This window comes from Opisthocomus hoazin, chromosome Z, assembly GCF_030867145.1.
Source record: "Opisthocomus hoazin isolate bOpiHoa1 chromosome Z, bOpiHoa1.hap1, whole genome shotgun sequence".
Taxonomy (NCBI): Eukaryota; Metazoa; Chordata; class Aves; order Opisthocomiformes; family Opisthocomidae; genus Opisthocomus; species Opisthocomus hoazin.
The window spans coordinates 55297248-55323637 of record NC_134454.1 but is presented as its reverse complement, the minus strand read 5'-3'; the positions used below and the strand labels follow the sequence as shown (position 1 = coordinate 55323637).

The window sequence follows — 26390 nt, the reverse complement described above, 5'->3', positions numbered from 1 at the left end:
CATTTGATGTAACAAAGTCTGGAAACCTGTAAGATGCAGAGAGCGTATCTGGGCAAAGGCCAAAGGAGGGAGAGACACAAGACTTTGGTAAGCACTAACCCTTACGGCTGCTTTAAAGTGGGATCAACAACCCTCTTAGCTAGATCTCTCCTCCACAAAAAAGGCTGATTTATAACTGACTTATAATACACCCTACTTCCTTGTTACTTGCTGCTAATACATGCTTTCTTTTCCAGATCCTCACAACAGAATCTTGTTTTTCTTCAAAGTGTCTTTCCTTCCAGGTAGCCCAGACCTCCCAACACATGTGAAGCCAAGTGAGAGGCATCATATGTACCATTTGATCTCTGACTCTGCAGCTGGCTGGATTGCCACAGATCACGGACCTCTCTTCTTCTATTACTAGTATTTAGGAAGCAATAACAAAAAAGCTTCAACAGGTCTGAATAAGCAATCATGGTTTTTAGGGCTTGTATAGATAAACCTTCCAAACCTTTTTAAGAGATTTGGGTCTCGGTGCTAGAAACTTTTTCCACTGAGTGAGGGGTCTCAGACTTCTATGCTGCAAGAGTATTTACTTCCACATTGACTGATTCTTAGCTGCAGAAATTAATCAAATGAGTATGTTACCATGTTGAGAAAGTTGCTGAAGTCAACAAATTTCAGCACTGCATAGAGCACACCACGCCATGCATGGCAACTCACTGTGAAAACTCCTTCACAACTTTAGTTTGCAGGGAGGAGTTACAAATGCCTACCACCAACACAACCTGAGGATCTGATAGTGTTGTTAAAGTTCCCACAAAGAAAAAACAATGAGACAGACTCAGTAGAAGAGGATTAAACTTTCTGTCACTGCTACCTCTGATTTAGATGCATGGGCATTATTGGAAGAAGGTAGTCACTAAAACTACTATTGCGTAGAGGAGCTATAAATCTGAGACCCTGGGCATGTAATTTGGCGTTAAGGACTCCTGTGCATTAAGGCTCCTGTAAGAACTACCATTAGCAACTGTGAGAAGTTTTTGAAAAACATCTTTTTTTTGTGAATGGAGACAGAGGAGTGTAAAATATTCCCGGAGCCTGCACAACACACCAGTTGAAGCAGAATTTCAACAACATAATACCATTTCTATATGGATAAACTAAAGTTTTCCTGACAAGACAAATTGCAAAACTCCTTACTATTCACTGTGAAAACATGTTCTCTCCATTTATTTACTGCCTATTCAGCTGCAGATATCTGCTGACCATTAAAAAGATTGAAACCTAAAGGCAGCATAGCACTTGTGGAGACTGACACATGCATACACTGATAGCTCAAAAAAGGTCCAGCTAAACCCTTTCTCTGTCTCCTTTTTTCCAGACAACATGATCGAGAACACTTACCAGACAGTTATGTAGTCCAAGCAATCATAAACACCGTGTCACTACAAAATTCCCGTTTATTGGAACAATAATTTGACACATCAAGAATTTTGTATATATGTGGGTATTTACGTTCATGCATATATTTGTACAAGAGCTTGTATCAACTGAGTTAATCTTCAAGCCTGTAGTATAGTAGGTGGTTAGATTTTAGTAAGGTATGGATAAATATTTTTCTGTATTTTATCCACCACCTTTTAAGCAAAAAAGCAAGTGACTGTACTTAAGATTATGTATCTGTTGCAGGGTCTGCCCCTATTACATGCTGGATGTTGTCCATAACTCCTATTTCCTCAGCTCCTAGCAAAGCTAGGGAAAACATATGAAAGAGTAATTTTGCAGAAGGGCTGTACAGCTTTCATGATCAGACCCAAAGCCAGAAAATGAAACATAACTTCTTGTCTTCCCATAAGACCTAATGACAATTTTATGTATGCATAAAAATACTGTAACTAAAATATCCATTTGATTTAATACAAATACAGAGGGGAGTAAATAGCACATTTACCTGAGTATGTATATGGGAAGATAGTGCAAGCGGCTCCCTAATGAGGGGAGGGGAGGGGAGGGGAGGGGAGGGGAGGGGAGGGGAGGGGAGGGGAGGGGAGGGAAGGGAAGGGAAGGGAAGGGAAGGGAAGGGAAGGGAAGGGAAGGGAAGGGAAGGGAAGGGAAGGGAAGGGAAGGGAAGGGAAGGGAAGGGAAGGGAAGGGAAGGGAAGGGAAGGGAAGGGAAGGGAAGGGAAGGGAAGGGAAGGGAAGGGAAGGGAAGGGAAGGGAAGGGAAGGGAAGGGAAGGGAAGGGAAGGGAAGGGAAGGGTTTGGGGGTTTTCTCTAACAAGTGACAGAAAAACCTGTTAAATTGTACAGTCACTGGGTTATATTAATTAACACAAGGTCAAGACTCCGCAGTTATTGTAGTATTCTGACATATATTTCCTTTGAGTATTTTATGGGTATTAATCCACATATCACTGTGAAATGCATGGTGTATCTTGGATTTGTTTGATTCTGTATGAGAATAGCTCATTTGTATAAAAATGTTTTCTTTTAAAAAGTGTCCACACTTTCTAACCCAAAGGCCTTGAAGGAAAATCTCTGGAGTAATTGATTACACAGATTCCCATTTCTTGCCAAAAGGAGACTCTATGCAAACAATGAGGTGCATTTTAACATTTCCATAAAGTCACACTTGCTGAGCAGGAACAGTGCACATTTTCCCATTGACTTCATCTTTGAAAGTTCCATTTCCTGAATGTCTAGAAATCAAAGCCAAGCCAGATTGGAGACCAAACTACTTTAAAAAAACCACCATTTCCAGTCTCCTCACCTCAGCACTCAGAGGGTTGTTCTGTACATGACGCAGCTCTTCTTCACAGAGCTGCACGGAACAGAGCTATGGCATAAAAGTGGCTTTGAGCTAATTCAAGCATACCATCCTCTTATTCTCTTCAAGTGCTAAAAATTATAATGAAATGTTATCACTGCATGAAACAAAACTACTTTCTACCATTTTCACTGTCACTGATTCAACAGAATTCTTGGGAACAGAGCCCCATCTAAGTATGCTGCAGTAAGACCTCCCCCAGTGTAATAAACTGTGGGAAGAAAAAAGGTTTGAAAAATCAAAAAAAATTTATCATGCTTAAAAAACTAATCAACAAATTTATCAAAACAGTGTGATTTTTAACATACAAGCACTAGACACTCTTGTGAAAGAGTACTTTTTTGAATACATCATGAGAGGGTCTGCTTGAATAAATATTTTTAAATTGATTAAAAATGTTTCTAGTCCACTATGTGAAAATGCTATTACAATAAAGCAGAAGCTACAGACAAGCTGAAGATGTAATCCTTTCCATTTTGAGGAAAACACACATGGAGAAAAAAACCACCCTAACTCTGAAGTAGGTTATATGTTTCACAGCAGAATCTATGATTATTTTGTTGCAGAATTAAACATGAAAGTGTGGTTCTTCAGTTTGCAAAGAAGAGCTGCTGAAGGTGCCACTCCCAAATGTAATCTTGGCTTTATCCCTTGTACTGCCATCATTCACCTCAATCTGTCCTATGCCTCTATAGAAATTTCTGCTCAGATAACGAGAAAGCAAGTGCCACAGGAACACTTTAGATGAAAGAAAAACAGAGAGAGAGGACTCAAATAGGGGACATGGAAAGTATTGGCAAGCAAGCAGTGAATCTGTGTGGAGCCACCATAGATCAGCAAACAGGGCAACATTCATCATGTCCAGTCAACCAGCACTGGACAGCATTGCAGCACTTGTACTTGGAGTTTGTCTACAGAGGAATTGCTCACTGTGGGGACGGTCTCACACTGTACCTGGCACGCTTCATTCTTCACTTGCCTTAAGACCCTCACCACCCATGTACACTTGAGTTTTGACAGACCCACCTGGAAAAGGACAGGAGTGAGGCTAGCACTCATGAGACAGAACATGAGACTGCTTGGCCCAGACTAGGCCACAGAAGAGATGTTCTTACAGTTCCTACTCCAGAGGGAAGGGATGCCAATCCAGAGGGACCTTGACAGGCTAGAGAGGTGGGCCCATGTGAACCACATGGAGATCAAAAAGGCCAAGTGTAAGGTCCTGCACATGGCTTGGGGCAATCCCAAATACGGATACAGGCTGCACCATGAGTAGACTGAGAGCAGCCCCGAGCAGAAGGAATTGGGGGTACTGGTGGATGAAGAACTGAAAATGAGCCAGAAATGCGCTCACAGCCCAGAAAGCCAACCACATCCCAGGCTGCATTGAAAGAAGCATAGTCATCAGGTGGAGGGAGGCGATTCTGCCTCTCTACTCTGCTCTGGTGAGACCCCACCTGGAGTTCTGCATCCAGTTCTGGGGGCCCCAGCATAAGACAGACATGGACCCGCTCGAGTGAGTCCAGAGGAGGGCCACAAAAATGATCAGAGGGCTGGAGTACCTCTCCTATGAGGACAGGAGATGACAATTGAGGTTGTTCAGACTGGAGAAGAGCAGGCTCTGGGGAGACCTTACAGCAGCCTTCCAGTACTTAAAAGGGCTCTACAGGAAAGACAGGGAGGGACTCTTTATCAGGGAGTGTGGTGACATGATGAAGGGTAACAGTTTTAAACTGAAAGAGGGTAGATTTAGGTTACATATTAGGAAGAAACTCTTTACTGTAAGGGTGGTGAGGCACTGGAACAGGTTGCCCAGAGAAGTTGTGGATGTCCCCCCTTTGGAACCATTCAAAGCCAGGCTGGGTGGGGCTTTGAGCAAATTGGTCTAGTGGAAGGTGCTCCCCCTGCCCACGGCAGTGGGGTTGGAACTAGATGATCTTTAAGGTGCTTTCCAACCCAAACCATTCTATGACTCTACAATTCTAACAAAACCAGTATGTACTTTAGTTGTCCCGTCATGAAACTTTCAGTGACACAAGCTCTACTTCCTTAAGCATATAATTTGACAACTCTCTCTTTTTGCAATGCACATTGTAATGAAAACAAAAAGTCAATAAATTTAGGATTAAAGTGCGCAGGAGGATATACCATTATCCAAAGGCCATATCCTGGTAACTGACCAACTGAGACCTACGCAATTACTCAGCAATGCAGGAAGGGTGACTACAACTACTGGCACACCTTCTACTGTCCATGTGCATAGTCACTAAAGTCAGACCCCCAAAGCTGGACTATTCAGCCTAAGAAGAATTTAGTGGGTTCTTAAAATTATAATTAAACACAAGGCTACTTTCCTAGCCTATCAGTATTCTCTGACTTGCAGTAGCAGCAACCAGACTGCACCATAAAAATAGATGAAGACAGTTGGGTAAAGTAGCTGTTGACATAGATCAAGAGCATGGAAAATTATTGCAGATACCATTTCACAAACTGTAGGTGTCTAAAGTTGGATAAAAACTCAATGAATCCAACAGCACTAAGTGATGCATTCTTGCTGATTGACAAAGTGATTCTTCAGCAAGGGTCAATGACAATCCACAATCAAAACAGTTGTCGTAATTATGCTACACCTTCCGAAAAAAGCAAGATAAAAAAAGAAACTGATGTTAGGACAGGCTGGGGAGAGAAAAGAAAAGCAGACAAGGAAAGAAGGCAGTAGAGAATGCTTGAAATTACCACGTAAGTCCAAAGAAACACATCTTGCACAACAGCAGGGCAGGCTACCACAGCCTCACCCATGGAACAAAGCTGAAATTCAATGCACATTTTTCCACCTCACAGCCACAGAAAAGCCAGCCAGTCCTGATAGTAATTAAGTAGTTTCCACCTACTTTGCTACATACAAGTAATCCATTGGGGCACTATAACCATACTTCCACATCTGTGAGGTACAATGATCCACAGCTGTGCATTTTAACATATCTGAAACACCCTCTGCCTTTCCTCCGAACCCTTCCCACCCATTCATAAATATCAGTGCGTATCATCCTGCAACTGTGTGTGGCAGCAAAGTCTTCTTGCTGCTTTAGGAGCAGGACTGTAGAGGAATAAGCTGGGAAGAGCAAAGGACACAGTCTGGCTTGCAGTGGAGATGCACAGTCTCTGTCCCAAGGCAGTCTATTCGCAGCCGGAGCTGCTGGGAAGGACAAGCACCACACTGAAATTCTGGAGAAGCTCAGCATGTCTGATGCTGGCCAGCATTCACGTGCCACTGGAAAAGCAGGGAACAATGAAAGGCAAAAAAGACCCATACGTTCTCTCTTTGGGGAAGTCTCAGCAGGTTTCTTACTTCTGCTGAGTGAACGTGGCCACGGCCTCTGCCCAACCTCCCCTCTTGCGCGCTGTACCACAGCAGATCACAGAGCATTTCAAAATTACAGGATGAAAATCACACAGCAGCTTTGTGGCAGAGCTGAGAACAAGTTCCAGAGAGCCTGGGATCTTGCCTGGTGGCTTCCAGCAGCACCAGCCCCAGCTTTTATAGGCAAAGCATATCTCAAGAAGTTGGGGATTTTTCCCTTCCTCAGCTCTGAAGTGCCGTAACCAGCTCAGATGCTCTGGTTTAGTTTCTAAACTAACTCAGCCTTGCCAAAATGAGGAACAATCTTTACTGCACCAGCTTAAAAGCAACTCTTATGTTTACACAAGGTATCATTTATAGCTACAGGTCATACAACTCACCTCATAACACCTCAAGAGCCACAAGGCAACACAATCTGAAAAAAGACCTCTAATTGATAGATCTGCTTGGTATAGTACCTAAAGCTCTGTTTACATCATTACAAACTAAGTTAGTATATCTAGTCTTGGGACAGTATAATCATCTAGAATTTCAATACACCATGAGAATTAGTATTAATATCACTCCAAACGCAAACCGGTTTGTCGTAACTCCATGTAACTTAGGTCTAAAACTGCATCTTCTTAATAAACTGAAAGGCTAATGCTAAATCCAGTATCCACCAGGCAAAAACTTTAAGCTCTCTAAACTTAATTAGTTTTGGAGTCTAACATCTGGCAGTTGAAATATCTTGGGGTTTATGTTTATATTACTGTAGCAATGATGATATATATTAAAAAAAAAAGTAGAAATTTCTGATGGATTTTTTTGCTTTCCTTAGTCTACTCCTACAACTCTTGTCATAAATCATTTAAGTCCTTCAGACATGTGCATGTGCTAATTTATGATGGCCTTAAATCATTTACTAAATAACTTCTTAGGAAGACAAATCTCTCCTACGGGGTCAAATTCAAATGTCAAAAATACCGGTGTGACTCCAAAGGCGTTGATTCAGGCAAGGGACTGGCACGGCTTCTATTGCCGTAGATATCCAGAGTAGTTCAGCAAATCCACTGAAAATCAGGGAGACAGTAACTGTATTCCATAATTAAGTGATATATAATATCCAGCAGTGGTATACTGGTCTTGCCAAAGCAAATACTTCTCCTGAGTAGTCTCTTCACCATCCAAAACCCCCTTGAAATTGTCCTCAAATAATATTGTTGCTCTCTACAAAGGAAGAAACTATCACCTACTACTCAGTGTATTTCCAGAACTTTTGATTAATGATGCTTTGCCACAAGGAAATTTTTGACATAAATCCATCAAGCAAAAATTCAGTCACAAAGCATATACTAAATATCAAATCAAGCCCTCTTCTGATCAGAGTACCACGGAAAAGTTGATCCCATTTGGGTATTTTTGATTGTGCCTGTATTGTTACTGTTTAGTATTATCCCTAATCATAAGAAAAGGACCAATTATTTTTTTCCAAACCTATCCTGTTTATATCATATATTTAAAAATAGGTATTTAAAATTCAGAATTGGGGCAAAAGTGCTTATACCAAGCTTCAGTTTTAGAGTTCTGAAATATTAGAAATAATTGGGTTTTGCTCTTTATGGAAATATCAGTAGTATATTTTACACCACCCCATTTCACTAGTTCTTTAGCATTTCAGATGCCTTTGTAGCACAGCTTGATAAATACGCCTATTTCTTTCACGGTCAGCATGTTTTATCTCTGATCTATCACCTCAAATCAAGATAGGGGAATTGTTACTACAGTCTCTTCTGGCACAAGCTATAGTGAAAAAAAAAAACAAAAACAAACCCCAAACAAAAACAGAAAAGTGAAACATCCTGTGTCCTTTTCAGTCATTGCTGGCTTAATTACACTTTTCCTCAGCCTGTGACCCAAGCTCCAGCATACCTCTTTCTGTCCTGAACTCCAGCCTTGCAGCTGTCTGTGAAGTTTGCTGCTTTTAAAATATTGATTGCTGCAACTCTTAAACTTCATCATCATCTGAAATAATCTGCAAAGAGCTACTTGTGGAAGACACATACAGCCAGCCTGAGGAAATACTGCAGTCCAGTGCGCAGGCAAATGAAAAAGGACTGAAGATTCTTTTCCTACATTCAGTAGGCTGAAGAAAAGCAAATGTTTTTTCAACTGAAGTACTATTCCCACACCTCACGAATTGCTGACAGCGCTTCCAGTGAGGCAGTATCTCTCAATTTCTGCAAGTCAGACCACATAAAAGCTGGAGTGATGCTTGATTAATGAACCTGCTGTTATTGCTTTTACTTATTCTAAAACCCTGGCTGAAACAAGGGCAAAATCTCAGCTTTGCAACTCCTGGATGGTCCTAATGCCCATTCTGACATTAGAAATGTGCCAAGCACCATCAGTTATGGATTAATTTCTCTGTGCTCATAACTCACAGCACTCATCATATTACAAATTGAGAAAAAGAAAATAAAAAGCATTATTTCCATGGTTATTATTAATGGGATAGACTTTTCAATTGCATATACTAAAGCGTTTTGGTCTCCAATCAGACTACTTATATGAGGTTGCAGTGTAGTCTCTACAAGTCTTGCCAAAATTTGTTATCTATGTTTATGTCATTTGATAGCAATCTTTATGAGCTATTTCTACTTTGTCTTCTGTTGGGATAAAAGGACTTTAAAATGACCTAACATAAATGTCATTATTTATAAGATTACGGGCTATGAATACTCTCTGTACTAATAAAACCTTTTTTCTTCTGACCAAGACAATCTTCAAATGTGCAAACATGTATCTTCTGAAGTATACAAACGTAAGATTTGTTTGATATAATCTGCGATGTATTACGGAAGATTACTGCTCTTACCAGGGAAGACACTTCAAGAGCTTCAAAAACTGTAATGGCTTTCACAAGCCTTCCTTTTAGTACTGTTATTATATCTCTAATCATCCATCCAGTTCCTTTGCCTGCTGACAGGAGGGACTGAAAGACAAACCTTGACTCTAGTCAATTAACACATATATTATCATCAGACAACAGCTTAAAACCACCTGACTGCATTTCTACTATTTGCCAGGACGGTGTGAAAGTCAAAAGAGGTGGTAAGAAACCTCAGTCTCTCACAAAGGTGACAGTATTAAATTATCTAAATGCCTTCTTCAGACTACCTCATCAAAATGGTTTTTGGCTCACAAAATGACAAGCAAGTTTACCATAGATCTGCACCTATCAGGGTTGCAAATCTCACTGCTAGCTGCCTGCATCCAAGGCAATGGAAGCATGTTGACACGTCAAAGATGTAGGAAATAAGCCCAAAAATGATGAAAAGAAGAGAAAAACAGATCCACTAGGAAGTGGTTCTAGGGGGTGTTCCTAGCTGAGGAAAGTGAAGTTTATAGGCATTTAGATCACAGTGTCCAAACACAAATGCAGGTCATCAAATCACTATCGACGAGTATTCTTCAAACTCATACACAGTTACAGCAGTGTGAAATGGCTAGAAGTTGAAGCTAGATAACCTCAGATGAAGCGAAAACAGAACATCTTAAAAACTTCTGGAAATTTTCCATTGCTGGCAGTGTTTTAATTAAAATTGGAATATTTCTAAAGACTACACTCTGCTTCAAATAGAGATTAATTCTGGTAAGCCATATGACATCTGGTCAAAGATGGTTTGACTAGATGACCACAATGTTTCCCTTTGGTCGTACAGACTCTGAATTTATTGGAAACTGTATTTTGCAGAAATAGTTTCTTAGGAACACCCTGGAAAACAGAAAACTGTTTAGAATTCAGAAAATCTGGTTTTATTATAAGATCACACAAAGCTGTTATAACAGCTACTGATGAACAGTGGATTGAGTGTCAGTTTGGTAAACATACTTCAAAAGAAATTTTTAATTTGGATCCTTTACAGAAGCAAAGATAAACCAATATTTTTGCCTTTACATCTATTTAGAACTTCAGCATCAATGGGAGAGAGATAGCATTTACTCACCCTCAAATAAGGGGACAAAATAATGTCAAACAATCTAGGTTAAACACGGCTTATGTAAGCAACAGTCAACACACCAATGGATATGAATGCTTTTAAGTGGATTAAATGGAAAGGATTTAGAATTAGTGTTTTGATTTACTAAAATGTTGTTCATTTTCATAAAACGCTCTGCGTGATATCAAGTGAAATACAAATAAAATACATAGTACTTGCTTTGCATTTGCCATTTGCAGAAGTTTTTATTCAACTGTCAGCATTGTCCCTGTTTCCCAGGTAGGGAGTCAGAAGCACGAAGGAGCAAAATCGTATGACAATGGCCACACACATTCAAGGAACACAGCTATGAACAGGACATAGCTGCTTAGCACCTCCTCTGAGCTGTTAAAACTTGCAGCTCACAAGGTAGTGAGGATCTGCTAGCATAAAACAGATCAGCCAAGGAAAATGAGCAGCTTTCCGTGTCAGTGACACTGACTTTTTAAAGTGATCCTAAAAGAAAGGAGGTTGTTACAAAGAAAAAGTTGGGTAAGGGGGAGATTCTTCTGCTTTGTTTGGGGAGGGTGTCTTTCCAGCTCCCTATTCCTGCCTTTAATTACCTGCTAATAATTCTAGATATGACAAATTACCTGCGTTTATCATGATTTCTTGCTGTTCACCATTTAGAATAGCTGGGTGAGATAATAACCACTAGAATTAAACATGACTGTCTTGCCTGTCAGAAGCAGGCAGACAGATGCATAAAAAAGTTGATGCATTACATCAGGAACATACATTGCTGCCAGAAAGTTTTCCAGCTGCGGGGTGGGGGGCGGAGGGGAGGGAAGGAGACGGGGAGGAAGACCTTTAATCCGTTTTTCTACGAATATCCTGCACTACAACCAGGATCATCAGTATCAGATGAAGCTGGATCCCCTCAGGAAATGGTGTGTAGAAGCTGTTCTGTCACATTCCTGGACAGTCTGCTTCGGGATGGTCCTTTCCAAAACGTGTTTTCTTTCAGTCTCTCTCTCCTAATAATCTGACATTTGGCCCTGCAGGATCAGCTTCTTTCAGAATGGTGCATCTTTCCCTGGTTCAAAACTAGGATCTCTCCACTTCCTCCTCTTGTGACTCTTTTCAGCAATTTTATAGCCCAGAAGCCAAAACAGCAATTTGCTCTCTCTCTGCCACTAGAAACGCAAACTGACTCTAAGGACAGCAAAAGCACGCTTGGCACAAGACCATTCCAGCTGTCAGACCTGCTGTCTTCCCTGGCAAGTTCTCAGAACACAGATTAGAAATGAAAGGACTCATTCTCCTTACCCTTTTTTAAACATTTATTCGCCTATCATTTTTCACCTACAAACCCACTTTGCTGATAAAAAACACAGGAGCATGTACTGCTTTACTGGAACTGTAAAGAAACTCAAATGTTCTTAAAACCTACTAGCATCCATGGACTAAGGATTGCCAAGCAGTTTCCTTTACAACCCTCTGTTTTTTCATGTTTACAACTGCTATGATGAAATAGTCATCTTACAGGTTTGAATTTCCCACACATAGATTTACCTAAAGTGCTTTTATCATCATTAAGGCTGAGCAAAATCCTTTAGCAGTTCCTCAGTTGAGAGGAATGTAACAACCCTTTCCTTTTTTGGCTGCAAATGGATTTTCCTTGAGTTTTTTTAACATAGCATTTGCACTTACAAAATAAAGCTGCACAAGCCTGGGTGATCGGGCTGCATACACATTGTATGTCCCTCATTAACAGTCTGACTTTGAATGGGGATGAGCACTACCAGCTTGCATGGGCAAAGCCAACCAGGCAGACGTGCCATTGAGAAAGAAAGCAACAGACATGCATTTAGAAATTCTGACAGAGAGGTGCTGAGAAATCCCAGAATGGAAAGATTTCAGACACCATCTAGATAACTCAAGGTACACAAGATGAACATAGTGATGCCTAATTAAGTTAAATACACAGTATGCTGCATACTACTTTTGAACTCAGCAAAAGTGGCTGCGACTTCTACTAGTCCCTTCTCAAATCAATTACCAGCTGAAGACTCCTATAGCATTCTGCACCATACTGAAATGCATGCCACCCAAACCATTTCTCCAACCTTTACCTCCATGGTTGTGATGCTGAAGAGTCCTCTGAAGAAGATGCACAGAGGCTTTTTCCTCCCTGTTTTTGTTAGTTCATTAACATACAGTCAACTTTAGAAGTATGATATCCTGAAATATTTTAATACCTACAGAATATAAGTTAGGAACCAAAACAAGTATTCACAACTAATTATCTATGTCCTAAGTACTTTTATTTTCTAAGTAAGATGACAAATGCTAAAGCCAATGGTAAATTTGCAGTTAGGGTTAGTAAGACATTTTTCTGCATTTATCAGTATCTGGGATTTAGCACTGCAGCTCTAATAAAGATCTGTCTGCACAAGACAATTGTGACCACTATCACATATGAACAGGTTAGATTTAGGCTTTAAGATACTTAAATACAATTTTTTGTTGAGGTTCCAGTAGTGACAGCGAAGGGAAAACACGTACAAAACTCTTATCCCTAATTTGTCCTCAAATTCAAGAAATTTAAGAGGTATGTTACATTTTGAATCTTGATTTGTGAATGTAGCACTGTATAACATTCACTTTCAGATATATGTTTCCTACACAGCAAAAGTATCCCCTGAAGGGAGTTTTCCTCTCCTTCACTCCTAAAGAACATTTCTATGTGTTTTTGAAGGTTCCTAAACAAATTTCTGTAACAAAACCTAGACTACAGTCACAAATACTGCCACTGATCCCAACCTCTGTTCGACCTGTTCACTGGAAAGTGAATGTACTTCAACAGCAGAACACATACTATGAAGCAAAAGCCAAGGAGTCCCACTGGCACAAGCCCCAAATTCACCAAGTGCAGAGAGGTCAAAGAACATGATTTCTCAAAAGAAAAATCCTCTGTGTTTTTAAACAGCTCTAAGCTAAAATCCAGCTACAATCCAACTATTTTTTTGAAGTTTTTAAGACTTATTATGCTCAAGACACATGTTGCTCTGCAAAATTCAGAATGGTTTTTTTTTTCCTGTTGGCAGAGTGAGTCCCTTGCAAAGCCCTAGGCCACTGAACACACATAGGGTCTTTTACTTTTGCCTCTGCAAAACCAGAAGGCTTCAAATACGTCAAAGTCAAGATATTGAAGAAATCTGCCTTATTTTGAATATTCCTCTCAGAATATTTTAGCTACTTCTCTGAAAGACGGTTGAGCCCTTGCCTGCCTCTTTAGAGTCAGCCAACACCCTTCACATTGACCATGAAGTCCAGAGACTGTAGCAGCAGCTCTACCGCAATCCCTATAAACTGTTGAGTACTGGAATGGGGTATTTGACAGCTTGTCTGACACTGGGCTTCTGTGATGTTGCCATAACTCGATAAAAAGAGTGGGGCACTGAAGTTTTTCACAGCATACTACTGACCAAAATCTTGACCCAACTCCTCGCTATCCTGTGGTCTTTCTATTCCCCTGCCCATCTCATTACCAGCCTAAGAAAATAATGATATGAAAATAGCAAGAGAATGCAATCCTGCTGCATAATGTTTTTTTCATTCCTCAGATCATTTGCTATGCTAATTAGGAAGTGAGCCAGTTAAAACCTCTCGACTAATCTCCAGTCCTTGCCCAAAAGATAACAGTGAGATTGTCATTGCCAAGCAGTTCTGTAAATGACTTGGCAACTAGAAAATTGGAATGTTCTGAAATCTAATATTTATTTTTAATGCAGATGCAATTAGCAATATCGAGGGGACAAAAACGCTTTGAGGCAGGTGCTACCAACTGGGATAATCATGATGAAACAGAAATGTAAGTGTAGGTAATAAAACACAACCATTTACTTCAAGAAACACTTCCATATTCCCCAACAGCAGACGTTTTTCTTTTCTAAAATTATATTACACTGAATTGCTACTGGGCTTTTAGTAGAAAACATCAAAAGGAAATTCCACTAGGAAGCTTCAGTGATTATTTTTTGAGAGCTTTTTTAAGTACTAACAGAAAAGTCAGCTACCTCACCAATATAATAACAGAACTAGATATTAACAAAATTTATATTCTTCACAAACAAACCTCAGTCCCATTAGTGTTACAATTAATTTCATTAAATATTTTTACCTATTGTAGATAAATTAAGAGAAATTACCATTATATGACAAAATATGCTAACTGAAGAACTGTTATGTGCTGTTACAGCAGCGATGGATTTGGCCAGTACAGTACAAGGGGAAGGGCACGTATATTTGCATGATACTGTCTGAACATGCTCTGGCTTAAGCTTCTCATCTTCAGGTTACGATCACCCAAGGTTCAGCTTTGAACTGGTTTTGTATCATCCACAGACCAAACACTGTTCCACGTGTCAACACCAAATTTCAGGTTGATATTTCTCAGAATGATTAGACATTTCACCCTATCATTCCAAGCGTTTCAGATACTGCGTTGGTGCAAAGGAGAAATCAGCTACAAAACGCAGCTGCAGTTCCCCTCCATTATTGCTCTACTCATTGAGGTTTATCACCGTGGTTTTCCTCTAGGTCTAGGTATAGTGTGCACTGTCTAGTCCGTACTGTGTCACAAATGAAAGTAAGTCTGATGCATGGTAAAATTATTCTTGATTACTGCTGAAGCAACACAGACTTCCCAGGGATTTTTGCTGATGAAGAATGTAGTTTAAGCTAAAACTAATATATCAGGCACCCCTATAAGTACAGATTTCAATCAACGTTAACCGAACAAAATACCAACCAACTTGTGCAAACTTTACAACAACACGACAAGCGGTTAGAACAACATTAATTGCAGCAGGATCTAATGTAGTTCTTTGTCAGTGAATAGCAATTTCATATCTCAAAGAGCCCTGAAAAATGATCCAAGCTGTAGGACTATTTGCTCATCTTTATAAGAAACTTTTTAGTACTCTGGAGGCAGATGCAAAGGGCAGATGTTGCTATTCCTTCTCTCACATTGTGATTCAGTTCATGTTCTAAGACATCGAGCTACAGGCTCCTTGGAAATAGCAAGTTTGATTATTGATTTTGACTAAGCTAAAGATGGAAGCATTGCTCATGTAAAAGCTTTCTGAGGCAATTAAATAAAGGATCCACAGTGGTAAATACTGCATTACTTAATAACTAACTTAAACCTCCAGTCAAACTCTGAACATGGAAAACAGTATGACAGTTCCTATTGTTTTGCAACCAAGTAGAGTAGTATTGATTCTTTGTCCTCTGAGTACTTGTACAGACTACGGCTACCCAGGTAGACATCAGTAACTCACCTGGTCCCAGTCTTTAATTGTCGTGTTATTCTATTCGGCTAACAAAATTTTTTGTTCACTAATGAGGTTTAACAACTTAACACTTAGCATTACCAATATGAAACACAACCTTACCCATAACAACACCCTTCTCTGAATTTCTCTGAGCTCTATGTCCATGACGCTGGCTTTTAAAAGCCCGTGGTTTTAGCACTGTAATAACATTCTTCATTCCCGCTGAATTTTGTGCCCCCTACACTAAATCCAAATTGTTGAAAGCTTCATTTTCTCCTTACTCAACCTCATACTGCAATCTTGGAACAACTAAATTCATAAACAATTGGAAAACACAACTTGGTGACTATCTTCTTAGCACTGAAAATTTTAACGCTCCTCTCTATTTGCAATGAACAGTCTGATCCAGAGTGATCGAATGTATGTTTCCCAAAGGCACACTCTACAAGCAGTGGCATACTCCTTGCCAAAGCAAGACCATCACCTTGTGGTGAAATCCACTTTTTCCCCTCCTCTTTAGACAGTTATCTCCCAGATCAACCCAGGATCTTTTTTAGCAATATGAATGTGATGAAATATTTACTCGTGACTGCTACAATTCTGCTCCGCTCTGCCCTCTCATGAACATCCACAATGTCCTACCAGTAATAATGACAGGATTCTCGCATTACTTTCCTATCCTCTGAAGACAGTCCAGATCATTTGATTTTATCTCATCAAAGATATGCTTGCCAGCATTTTACATGCTGCTACCACCAGTTCTGTTCAGCTTGTTATGGCAAAGGTAAGAATCCCTCCCACATATGGTACTAACATTTTTTCATCACCAAGTCACACAGATCTGCTCTGTGTGTGGTTAGGTCAGGCTGGGTAAAATGTAAATGTCTGGAGTAATGTTTCCCCAGGTATTTTGATCCTGAAGCAGAGGTGACAAAGGCATGATACTTCTGTAAAATCCTGCTTAAGCAGGATATCTTGCTGAAATTCCATAGCTTTACTTCTTATTGCAGTGGAAATGAGACTGAAAACCTTTCCATTTCTAAAAGATGAGTGAACCTGACTCATCATCCAGCAGTTCAAATCCCAAATAAATCTACGTGAAATGACTTAAAATTAAAAAAATATGAGATGTCATCTTAGTTGAGATTGATAAACAAACACTAATTCTCTGAAGTGTTTTCCCATTAGTAAATGTGACACTTTACAGGAACATGAATTATTAATTTTAAATTTTCGAGCATTGCTGTGGGCCATGTCTTTTTCTGATCTCTGTTGTGATGCAAAGCACTGGGAACCTCTAAACAAAATGGAAAAAACTTTAGTTTGTATGTACATCAATTTGAATATATTATCAATCTTAAAGCTCCCTTTTATTACCTTAAGAATTGAGTTATTCCAGGATTATTGCTGTGTCATTTATGCTACTTGATTCTGTGGGATATTTTTCACCATATGAATAACAAATTTCATTATCACAGCCCTTCACTACAAACTCTTCATCTCACATAACAGTTCGGTATAAAAAGACAGCTTTCTCATCTATACTGTTCATTTAACTTCTGTCTATTATTGTCATGCGTAGGTGCTTCAGCTCTGACATTTCATTGGAACGGCAATCTCTTCAGTGATAGAGAAGCTCCACATGATTTTGCTAATGCTTTGTATTGATGTAAAATCTGATTTACACATTGAGGTTGCAATCTTTTTTAACAATTTTTTCCATTTTGTGATTGTTCATTTCACCACTGCAGCAAAACTAGAGGTGCACCACAGCTCTTTATTCCCACCCCTGGAAGCACTGTAATAGTCTGATTTCAATAGATGGCCTACCAGCAACAAACTCAACTATTTAATAGTTGCATTAGAGCTTCACGATACTTTCCAGCTATGGACTGATTCTGTCCATCTTCCCACTTCCTTTTCACTCCTGCTCCCATTGTTTCATGCATTGTAGCATCACCAAAATAACTCTCCTAAGCAAACACTATGGAGCTAAAAAATGCTCTCGATTCATGGTATGGTGCTTTCATTGACCCTTGCCAGAGGCTAACCACAAGAACCATATCAGCTGGAGAGACCCAAAATCTCTGTAAGAGATTTCATTCAACGCTTAGCTTTGATAGATAGTACTAATCTCTGCTTTGAATCCACAAACTTCTCTCACTTCTTTGTTTTTCTGTCAACGGATAGGAAACACCATGTAACTACACACAGGCTTAGAAAACCTGCTGTGGATAAAGGTATGTTTCAAATCACCTACATGACAATCTATGTTAGGGACATTAAAGCTTCTTTTGGGCATCTCTTCCTAAAACTACTTAATCCATTTCATCTTCAAATGACAACATATAACATTGCTAGGCAAGGATGTGGATGATAATGGACAAAATTTTGTTACACTGCATATCCTTTATCTTTTATCAGAGTAATGTTTCGTTAGCAAGAAAATACTCAAAATGTGTAAACCACATGTCTTCAGTTTACATTCCCTGTTAGATCTATTCATACTGTTTATAACAGTGTCAAGAGGCTTTTCCAGAAGACAAAAAATCAAGCCAAAGATTTTCAAAGCAATTCATTAATTGAAATCCGTTAATAGCAAGATTTTATATTACTTATATAACTTTCCCTGTGCATTCACACAGTGAAATCAAACACTATCCACACAAGTAGCTCAGAAATACCAGATTTCATAATGGTTGTTCCATTACATGCAGGTTATTTACACAGTGAATTACCACAATAAAAATTCCATCATTTAAAATTCCATAAAGAAGCAAATTAGTGATCCACATCTGAAGCAAGCACAGATCAAGTTAATTGTGTGTGCATGTTACACGGAGAGGGTTCTAAGCATTAAGTAAACTACTGTTAAATGATCTGGAAAGTAAACAGACCTCAGTGTTCCTTTGTTCACAAACACACATGCCATCTAAACTGCTGCAAATATTGGCATTAGATACAGTCACACTCATAAATATAACAGCATCTAGTACTGGTCCTTTAAAGTTCTCACAGCCATGCAATGTGCTTTCTTTAAGATTAAACATTTTGTTTTTAAAAGGTCCAGCTCATATAATACCATTAAATTTTCAGTCTGCTTTAATAATGATTAAATGTTATACATACTCAGGACAAACTGCCCTTTATTCTACAAGTGTGTGTCTGTGTATTGACATGTCTGCAGCCACACAAGAATTCCCAAACCCAGGTCCAGTGGAGTAGTCACAAAGTTAATCACAATCACTTTTGCCAGATCTAGGTATTTGACCGTTGTCTTCTCTTTGGGTACAGAATCATTAACAAGGTTCAGTAGCATTCACAACCCTCACAAGAGCTTCTCAATATTAAAGTGATATTTAACAATTATTCAGAAATGCTGTACCAGCAGCAGCGCAGACAGGGGGCAGGGACTAAATGGCATACCATGGAAAGCGCTGGAAAATAAATGATGGCTCTGATTTTCTGCTGTGCTCTGTCTTAGAGTCTCTCATGATTCTGGCCACAGCAGTCTGGGCTGGTTGCCAGAGGTGCAGAAGGGGTATCTGAAAACCAGGTGTAACACCAAAGTTTATGGTGGTGCACGCATGTGAATTTGCGCATTTGTGTGTAAATGGCTCCACCTTTGTGCACACGTGAAAGGGTGTGGTATGACACATACGTGAACACCTCCTCTTCGTTTTGCAGTATCGCCTATTCTAAGTGCAGCACTTGTTTGAATGGTGCGTCTCAGCACTCATGGGAACAGAGATTTCAGCCCTGATCATTTTTGTACTAAACCCCAAAATACACTGCTCAGCAGAGCTGCTGGTGCTCTTAAAGGGTTAAGCAGTTCAGCCCTGTCAATGCAGGGGTGAACGCATTTTGTATGCACTTTCCTAGTCTTGTCCTATTCTCATGAGGAACTTCAGCCCTAAATACGGCTTTCCAGACCGCAGAAGTATTCCTGTATAATCCTCAACTTCTACACTGTACATCTACAGTATTCAAACAGTCTTTTACTGATAACTTTTACTTCTCGTAAATTGTTTGCCAAGTAAAACCTAACAAATCCTTCACAGACATCATTCATCATCCAAGGACTTAAAAAAAGCTTGACTCTGTCTTCTCCACTGAAAAACACCAGTGACTTGGGGGTTTGTTGATGAGAGTGGGTTGCATGAACAGCATAAAAGCTAGTGGGATCTTCGTCAAGCTTCCTTTCTAAAACAAAACCAGAGGAAACCCAGTTCTACGGTCAGTAATGAAGCTACTAACCACTGAAATTAAAGGATTAAAACAAAAGTGTGCCTTGGGTATAGACACAAGACAATATTATACTTAACTGTAAATCAGTAATTAAATTATGTTGACAGTCACCTATTGTAGTATATATTCCAAAGATGCAACATTTTTCAAACAGATCTTAAAATTAAGATCAGTAAAAACTGCCAAAAGGACCACAGAAAAGAGCATTCTTATTTTAATCCCTCATACACGAAGTCCAGAAAATGACCAGAAAAAAAGCAAGAGAAACTTTCCTCTGAACACCACACCATCCCACATTGCGCATCTTCATTCCAAAGGCTTACAGAATTACAGAACGAGATCTGCAGACATGAATGTTACACATGTGGTTTTTCAGAGAAGCACAGCACAGTGATTAGTGCATTAACAAAATTCCTGTACTCCTCCATGAATATGTTGGATCTTATGTTCCAAGAATTGCACATACTTAATAGCATGGTATTGTCTTCACTTTATTTTAATGAGAAGCAGAACCTTAGCGAACAGATAGTGTGTCAGTTCTTGTAATGCTATATGCCATTCAGGTGAATGTCCTCTGGTATGATATTTCATATAAAAAATGCAAAGGCTTTTGCCTCAGACACATGCATGGATTTTCTTACCTTTGGTTCCATTGAAATGAAGCTGTGGGTACCTCTACTTGAGAGAACTGACCTTTTAATTGTTTTACTATGATAGAAGTGGTAGTAATCCTTCAGTGTTCCAATCTGTAAGGGGAGAGAAGAAAAAAAGAGAAGGAGATTTAATGTCTGAAAACCAGTTTTCTGTTTTTCATTTCAAAAAGTCTATAAATTATGCAATTTCCTGTGTGCTGAAATGTTACTTGAACTCACTGATCATCTTTCAAAAGAAGGACATATGATATGAAATGGATGGAGTGTCCTTGAGGCAGTAACTACATAACCAAAGATTATAATTGAACTGCTTAGTCTGGCTGCATCTACCTTTTTAATATTTAATTTATATACAGTATTTTAAGTAATTCTATATCAATCTACATCCAAAATGTCTTCAAATGGCAAGTATAAAAATCATCAAATGCCTGTATGATTATTAAAAAGTATTCCATCTAGTTTGCTTCAGGAAGTATACTGTAAAATGTACTAGATTTGGTTATTTATATAATTCAATTATAAAAAGGACATTCACAGCATTAGACTACACAACAGGAATAGGCTTCTCTTTCTGACAAATGTAGGCAAGAAAGAAGCAGAAGACAGACACATATGGTAACTTCATAGCGTAATGACTAGCTCAAAGCACAAAATGAGCTCATACAAAATCACAAATTTCACAACGGTACAATAAAAATATTTCTTTTTCATCCCATCAGTACACAGTAGCAATGTAAATATTAAACTAAGATGGCCTTCACAATTTGACAAAGAAATTTTCCTTTCCAGAGTCATTAATATCAAAACATTCATAGCTTGAAACTTTAGTTTCACGCACCTATAAACAAACATTCAGCCTCCTTGTCTTTAGGGAGAACGTGTCTCCAACTCATTTGGAATTTGCCCTTCTATTGCACTGCAAACCATGTAAGGCACTTAATAATTTAGTTAAAAGTTCCTCAATGATGAGCAAAAAAGAGATAATTGAGATTACTGCATTTTCAACCTGAAACTCATAGTGAACTCAGAAAACAGGCTCGGTTTTGCAAATAAATTGGAACAAAATCACCAGAGAGGATGGAGCAACAGTCAGAAACTCTAATCTTAAAAACCCACAGTATTCTGAATTTACATCTATAAGAATACACATGTAGGATATTTGAGAGTTCAACAGTAAAGATTCAAAAAGAACTGGAAATAAGCCACTGAAAAACTCCAGGAATATGCTTTCAGAATACTAGAAAACAAAAATCTCGAGGGAATACCAGAGTAGCATAAGAAAGAAAGAAAGAATAAGAATATTATTTTTCTCAAGGAGCTCTTGAATATTTTAGCTTAAAATTTAAGGATGTAAACAGCACAAGGGGAATGAGGCAGAACAAAAACCCCAAACCACTTTAAATGAACTCTCCTAATGGGAAAAAACTGCAACAGAGTCTAAAATACTAATCCCAGTCTGTGCAGTTGGTCCATCAACATCTTCATTTCAGCAAGAATGACTTACACTTAGTTTAAGTCAAATACTAAAATGTTCAGTTGAACCGAGTTAGTTAGTCTTAAATTAAATAGGACTTGGTTTGACTAAGCCTAATTAAAGTATGTTAGCACTGCAATAATGATTTTCATGCTGCCTTCTCTTTGAAAGACAACTCCAGCTGAAGTGGTGCAACTCTGTAGCATGGATGATCCCAGTCTCACATCTCCACATGCATGTTCGTGAATAAACCCTCCTTACACAAATGTGGGGAAGTCTCCTTCAAAGAGTTCCAGGACCCTGGGCCTTCTGGGGGCCTGGAAGCTAGCCAATGTTATTCCAATCTACAAAAAGGGTGTGAGAAGACCCAGGGAACTACAGACCTGTTAGTTTAGCATCAGTTCCTGGAAAAATTATGGAGAATGTTATACTGGGTACTATTGAAAGGCATTTAAAGAATAATGCCATCATCAGGCACAGTCGTCATGGGTTCACAAAGGGAAAGCCTGGTTTATCTAATTTGATAACCTTCTGTGATAAGGTCACCTGCTTAGTGGGTGAAGTGAAGGCAGTGGATGTAGTTTTTCTGGATTTTAGTAACGTTTTTCATACTGTCCCTCACTGCGTCCTTCTGGATAAGTTGCCCAGCTGTGGGGTGAGCAGGTTCACGGAGTGCTGGGTGAAGAACTGCCTGAAGGACAGAGCTCAAAGTGTTGCAGTGAATGGGGCTACATCTGCCTGGCAAGTGGTCACCCACAGTGTTCCCCAAGGTTCAGTTCTAAGGCCAGTTCTGTTCAATATACTTATCAACGATCTGGCTGCAGGAGTTGAATGAACCATTAGCAAGCTGATGATACCAAATGGGAAGGTGCTGTTTACTCTCTTGAGGGACAAGAGGCCTTGCAGAGGGCTCTAGATTGATTGGACCATTGGGCTATGGTTAATGGGATGAAATTTAACAAGTCCAAATGCCGGATTCTGCACCTAGGATGCAGTAACACTGGGCACAAGTATAGGCTGTGAGGGGAGTGGCTGGTGAGCAGCCCTGCAGAGCGGGACCTGGGGGTGCTGCCTGACAGCAAGCTCAGCATGAGCCAGCAGCATGCCCTGGCAGCCGGAGGGCAAACCTCTGCACCCCGGGGTGCATCAAACACAGCACAGCCAGGCAGTCAACACAAGCAATTATCCCATGGTATTCAGCGTTGTGCAGCCTCACCTGGAGCACTGTGTGCAGCTCAGGGCCCCACAATTTAAATGGGATGTTAAGGAGCCTGAATGCATCCACAGGAGGGCAACAGAGCTGGTGGAAAGGTTGGAAGGCATGTCCTGTGAGGAGCACCTGAGGATTCTGGGTTTGTCTAGTGTGCAGAAAAGGAGGCTGAGGGGTGACCTCATTGCTCTCTGCAGCTTCCTGAGGAGGGAAAGAGGAGAGGGAGGTGCTGAGCTCTTCTCCCCGGGATCCAGTGGAAGGATGCATGGGAATGGTTCAAGGCTGCACCAGGGGAGGTTCAGGCTGGATGTTAGGAAGCATTTCTTGACTGAGAGGGTGGTCAAACACCTGACCAGGCTCCTTACAGAGGTGGTTGATGCCCCAAGCTTGTCAGTGTTTAAGAGGCATTTGGACAATGCCCTTAATAACCTCTTTATCTTGCACAGCCCTGAACTGGTCAGACAGTTGGACTAGATGCTCGTTGTAGGTCCTTTCCAACTGAAACAGTCTATTTATTTTATTGCATCATTTTTGACTCCAACAACTAGAGTTTATTCTGAGTTTAACAGCCTGTAGTACATTAAATGTCCCTTAGCATTAGACTGCTGTGGCGCCCTTTCTGAATTATTATTATTCATATTAACCTTTGAAACTTGGTGCCAAGATTCACACCAGTGCAAGTGATGGCATGCTTCCCTGAGACAAAGGGGTATAATCAGTCACTTTCTGGATGTTTCCTGGACTCATCAGTAGCCTCAAACATGGCTGAAGTTCTAACTATTGGAAACTGATGATGCTCTTGCTCCTCGAGTCCTCAGAAACCAGTGAAGTGCATATTCACCATACCAGAGTGCTCTACACAGGTTACACACCTTTTATGGACCTTGTTGTCTTCAGAGTGAATTAGAACTCTACTACTCTGTGTGTGTATGTGTGTACAAAAGCATACACTTTACCGAAAAGACACAGCTCAAGCAGGTAACTGCATTTTGCCGCTGCACAGAACTGCATAAATAGAAAGGTCCTGTTTTAGGGAAAATAAAAATCTGTTGTGTTTTGTGCTACACATATCTCAATATCACTCTGTTTTCTATGTCTTGTCTTGCATTAGTTTGAGGATTTTATTTATTTATTTATTTACTAAAGATAAACTCCAGCTGACCCCTCTGAGGGCATCCAAACCAGCAAATTTAGGAGATGACCTAACTGCACTCCTGGAGGTCCTATTTTTTAGCAGCACTAGCCACCCACAGAAGAGACTGGAGGAATCTGCATGCTTTACCTTCCAGCCAAAGAGGGACAGCCGGAGGCTTGGTAATGCTTGACAGCTGTACTCCCTCTGAGACCTTGGGCTGAGACAGAATTAAGCCCTTAGAATTAAGTGTGGTAATTGTAACGCCATGTCTTCCAGGCACCACCAGTTTTCAGATGATAACAATTATTAATAATCACAATTGATTAAAATAGTGGGATCTACAGCTTTAGTTCACAACTGTCAATGAAATAAAAGGATCCCAAATCTTTTAAATGGAATTTAATTCATATTCATTAACTGCCAGTGCCTCTCACAGTAAGGCAACACCAGCGTTATTGAAAAATTTATTGCCCTCTTTTTCCTTAATGGGAATTTACTTAGACCTTCCAAATCCTTGCACTACTTGGAGAACAGTTAAATACTGTAAATATAGCGCAATAAAACTTATCATTATGGATGGTCTTGTTAAATTTTTTTTATACTTTTAACTACCAGGTCTTAGAGGCATTCTCAGAGGAAAAGCAATGCAAAGACAGAAACACCAGACTGCAGAGCTAACTGCCTTAGAGACTGATGGCAATTTAACTGTTTTATCCTTGGGAAATCTTTGTAATCTCCTTTTTGACCTGGAGGACCTGATTTCTTTAAGAAGAAATAGAGAAACATTCCTGAGGAATTGCCTGGCCAAAAGCAAGGAGAATGGATGAGGGGGCAGGGGAGAGGAGTAAACTTCATGGCTGAACATTTTAAATAAATATATGCCTACATTTTAATAGTACCATAATATTTTTATTCAAGGATCAAATAATTCTTGGAAGTAAAAATCCTACAATAACACAATGGAATCCCAGAAAATCAAACCATCTGCATATTCACATTAATTTTATTTTTATTATGTCTTATTTTCTATTTAAAGTCGAGAAAATGTATGAATTTTAAAAATAATATGAAACAAGAGGCAAACTTTCTAAGCTTGTCCTTGGAAAACATTTAGTCTCTGTATTACAGAGGCTTTGAGTCTGCACATTACGGGAGTATCTACTGGGTGGGGAAAACATCCACTTTTAATGTGCCCATACTTAGTTAACCAAAAGAATTTGAAGCAACAGCAGAACCAAGGTGATGTGGGTATGAACACAGATTGTCACATCAGACGCAACGCAGACTACTCTGAAAGCTTGAATTCCAGCTATGCTCAAATGCCCAAGTAACCCAGTTCTCAGCTCTATTTTAAGACCAATTAGCTAGCAGAAATTTGACAGCCCACGTAGTGCTCAAAGTAGGAACAACCTAACCTGCCAGTTCATACCTTTGCTTCTCTCACGTTCCATTCTCTTTGGGTTTGTTTTAAAGTGAACTGATGTGTCTGTAGAGCTTTGCTCTTCCTCAATAGTGACAGTCTGAACAAATTGCGCTTGGTCTTAAACACACCTCTCCTTCCTAAAACATTTTTTTTGAGTCTCCTAGGTGGGAAAAACCCTATACCGTGATCAACAGTTCTTGCTCAGTTTGTTAAATCTTTGGTCTGGACGATGGGATGGTTCAGCCGGAAAAAGGAGACCCCGTTTTGAACAACCTGCATATGAAATAAACAAAACCCCAAAACAGGAGGTAAATTAAACCAGATGGCTATCACAGCAGAAACTTCATAATTTCCATAGAAATAAATCAAGTTGTATCTCTTCACATGGTAGGAACATGCTAACTCTGTACCACTTTACCCTTGACATTCCCTCTCCTTTTGTTTAAATAGGGAGAAAAACGTATCAACCTTAGTGAACTAAAATACACCACTTCGGACTTTTTCAGTATTTTTCTTTTGTGTTTCAGCTATTTGAATGGAGGAATTTTGTCTGGGCTCTTACCTTGAGCTAGGAAATTACAATTTCCCTTTTTAAACAATTGATGTCAAAAATTAATAACAGCCGTTAAAATAAAGTTCTTTCAGATGTCACTGCTGTTGCTTACATGCTGCTGCATTTTGCTTTAAAAATAAAGTGGCACATTAACTCCTTCACTGGAAAAACAAACGTAAGCTCTCTAGCCTTTCAACTTTTCATATGCCTTTGTTAGTA

The 26390-nt window shown here is 39.6% G+C and overlaps 1 protein-coding gene across 4 annotated transcripts in view; it reads right to left on the bottom strand.

The window, feature by feature from the left end:
* The window catches only part of PCSK5 (proprotein convertase subtilisin/kexin type 5), a 260034-nt gene that overhangs the window by 215709 nt on the left and 17935 nt on the right, over positions 1-26390 (bottom strand). For all 4 annotated transcript variants that reach the window (XM_075447030.1, XM_075447031.1, XM_075447032.1 and 1 more), the window contains exon 2: positions 20365-20469. In XM_075447030.1, the coding sequence (XP_075303145.1) occupies positions 20365-20469 (105 nt within the window). The remainder of the gene's footprint in view (positions 1-20364; positions 20470-26390) is intronic.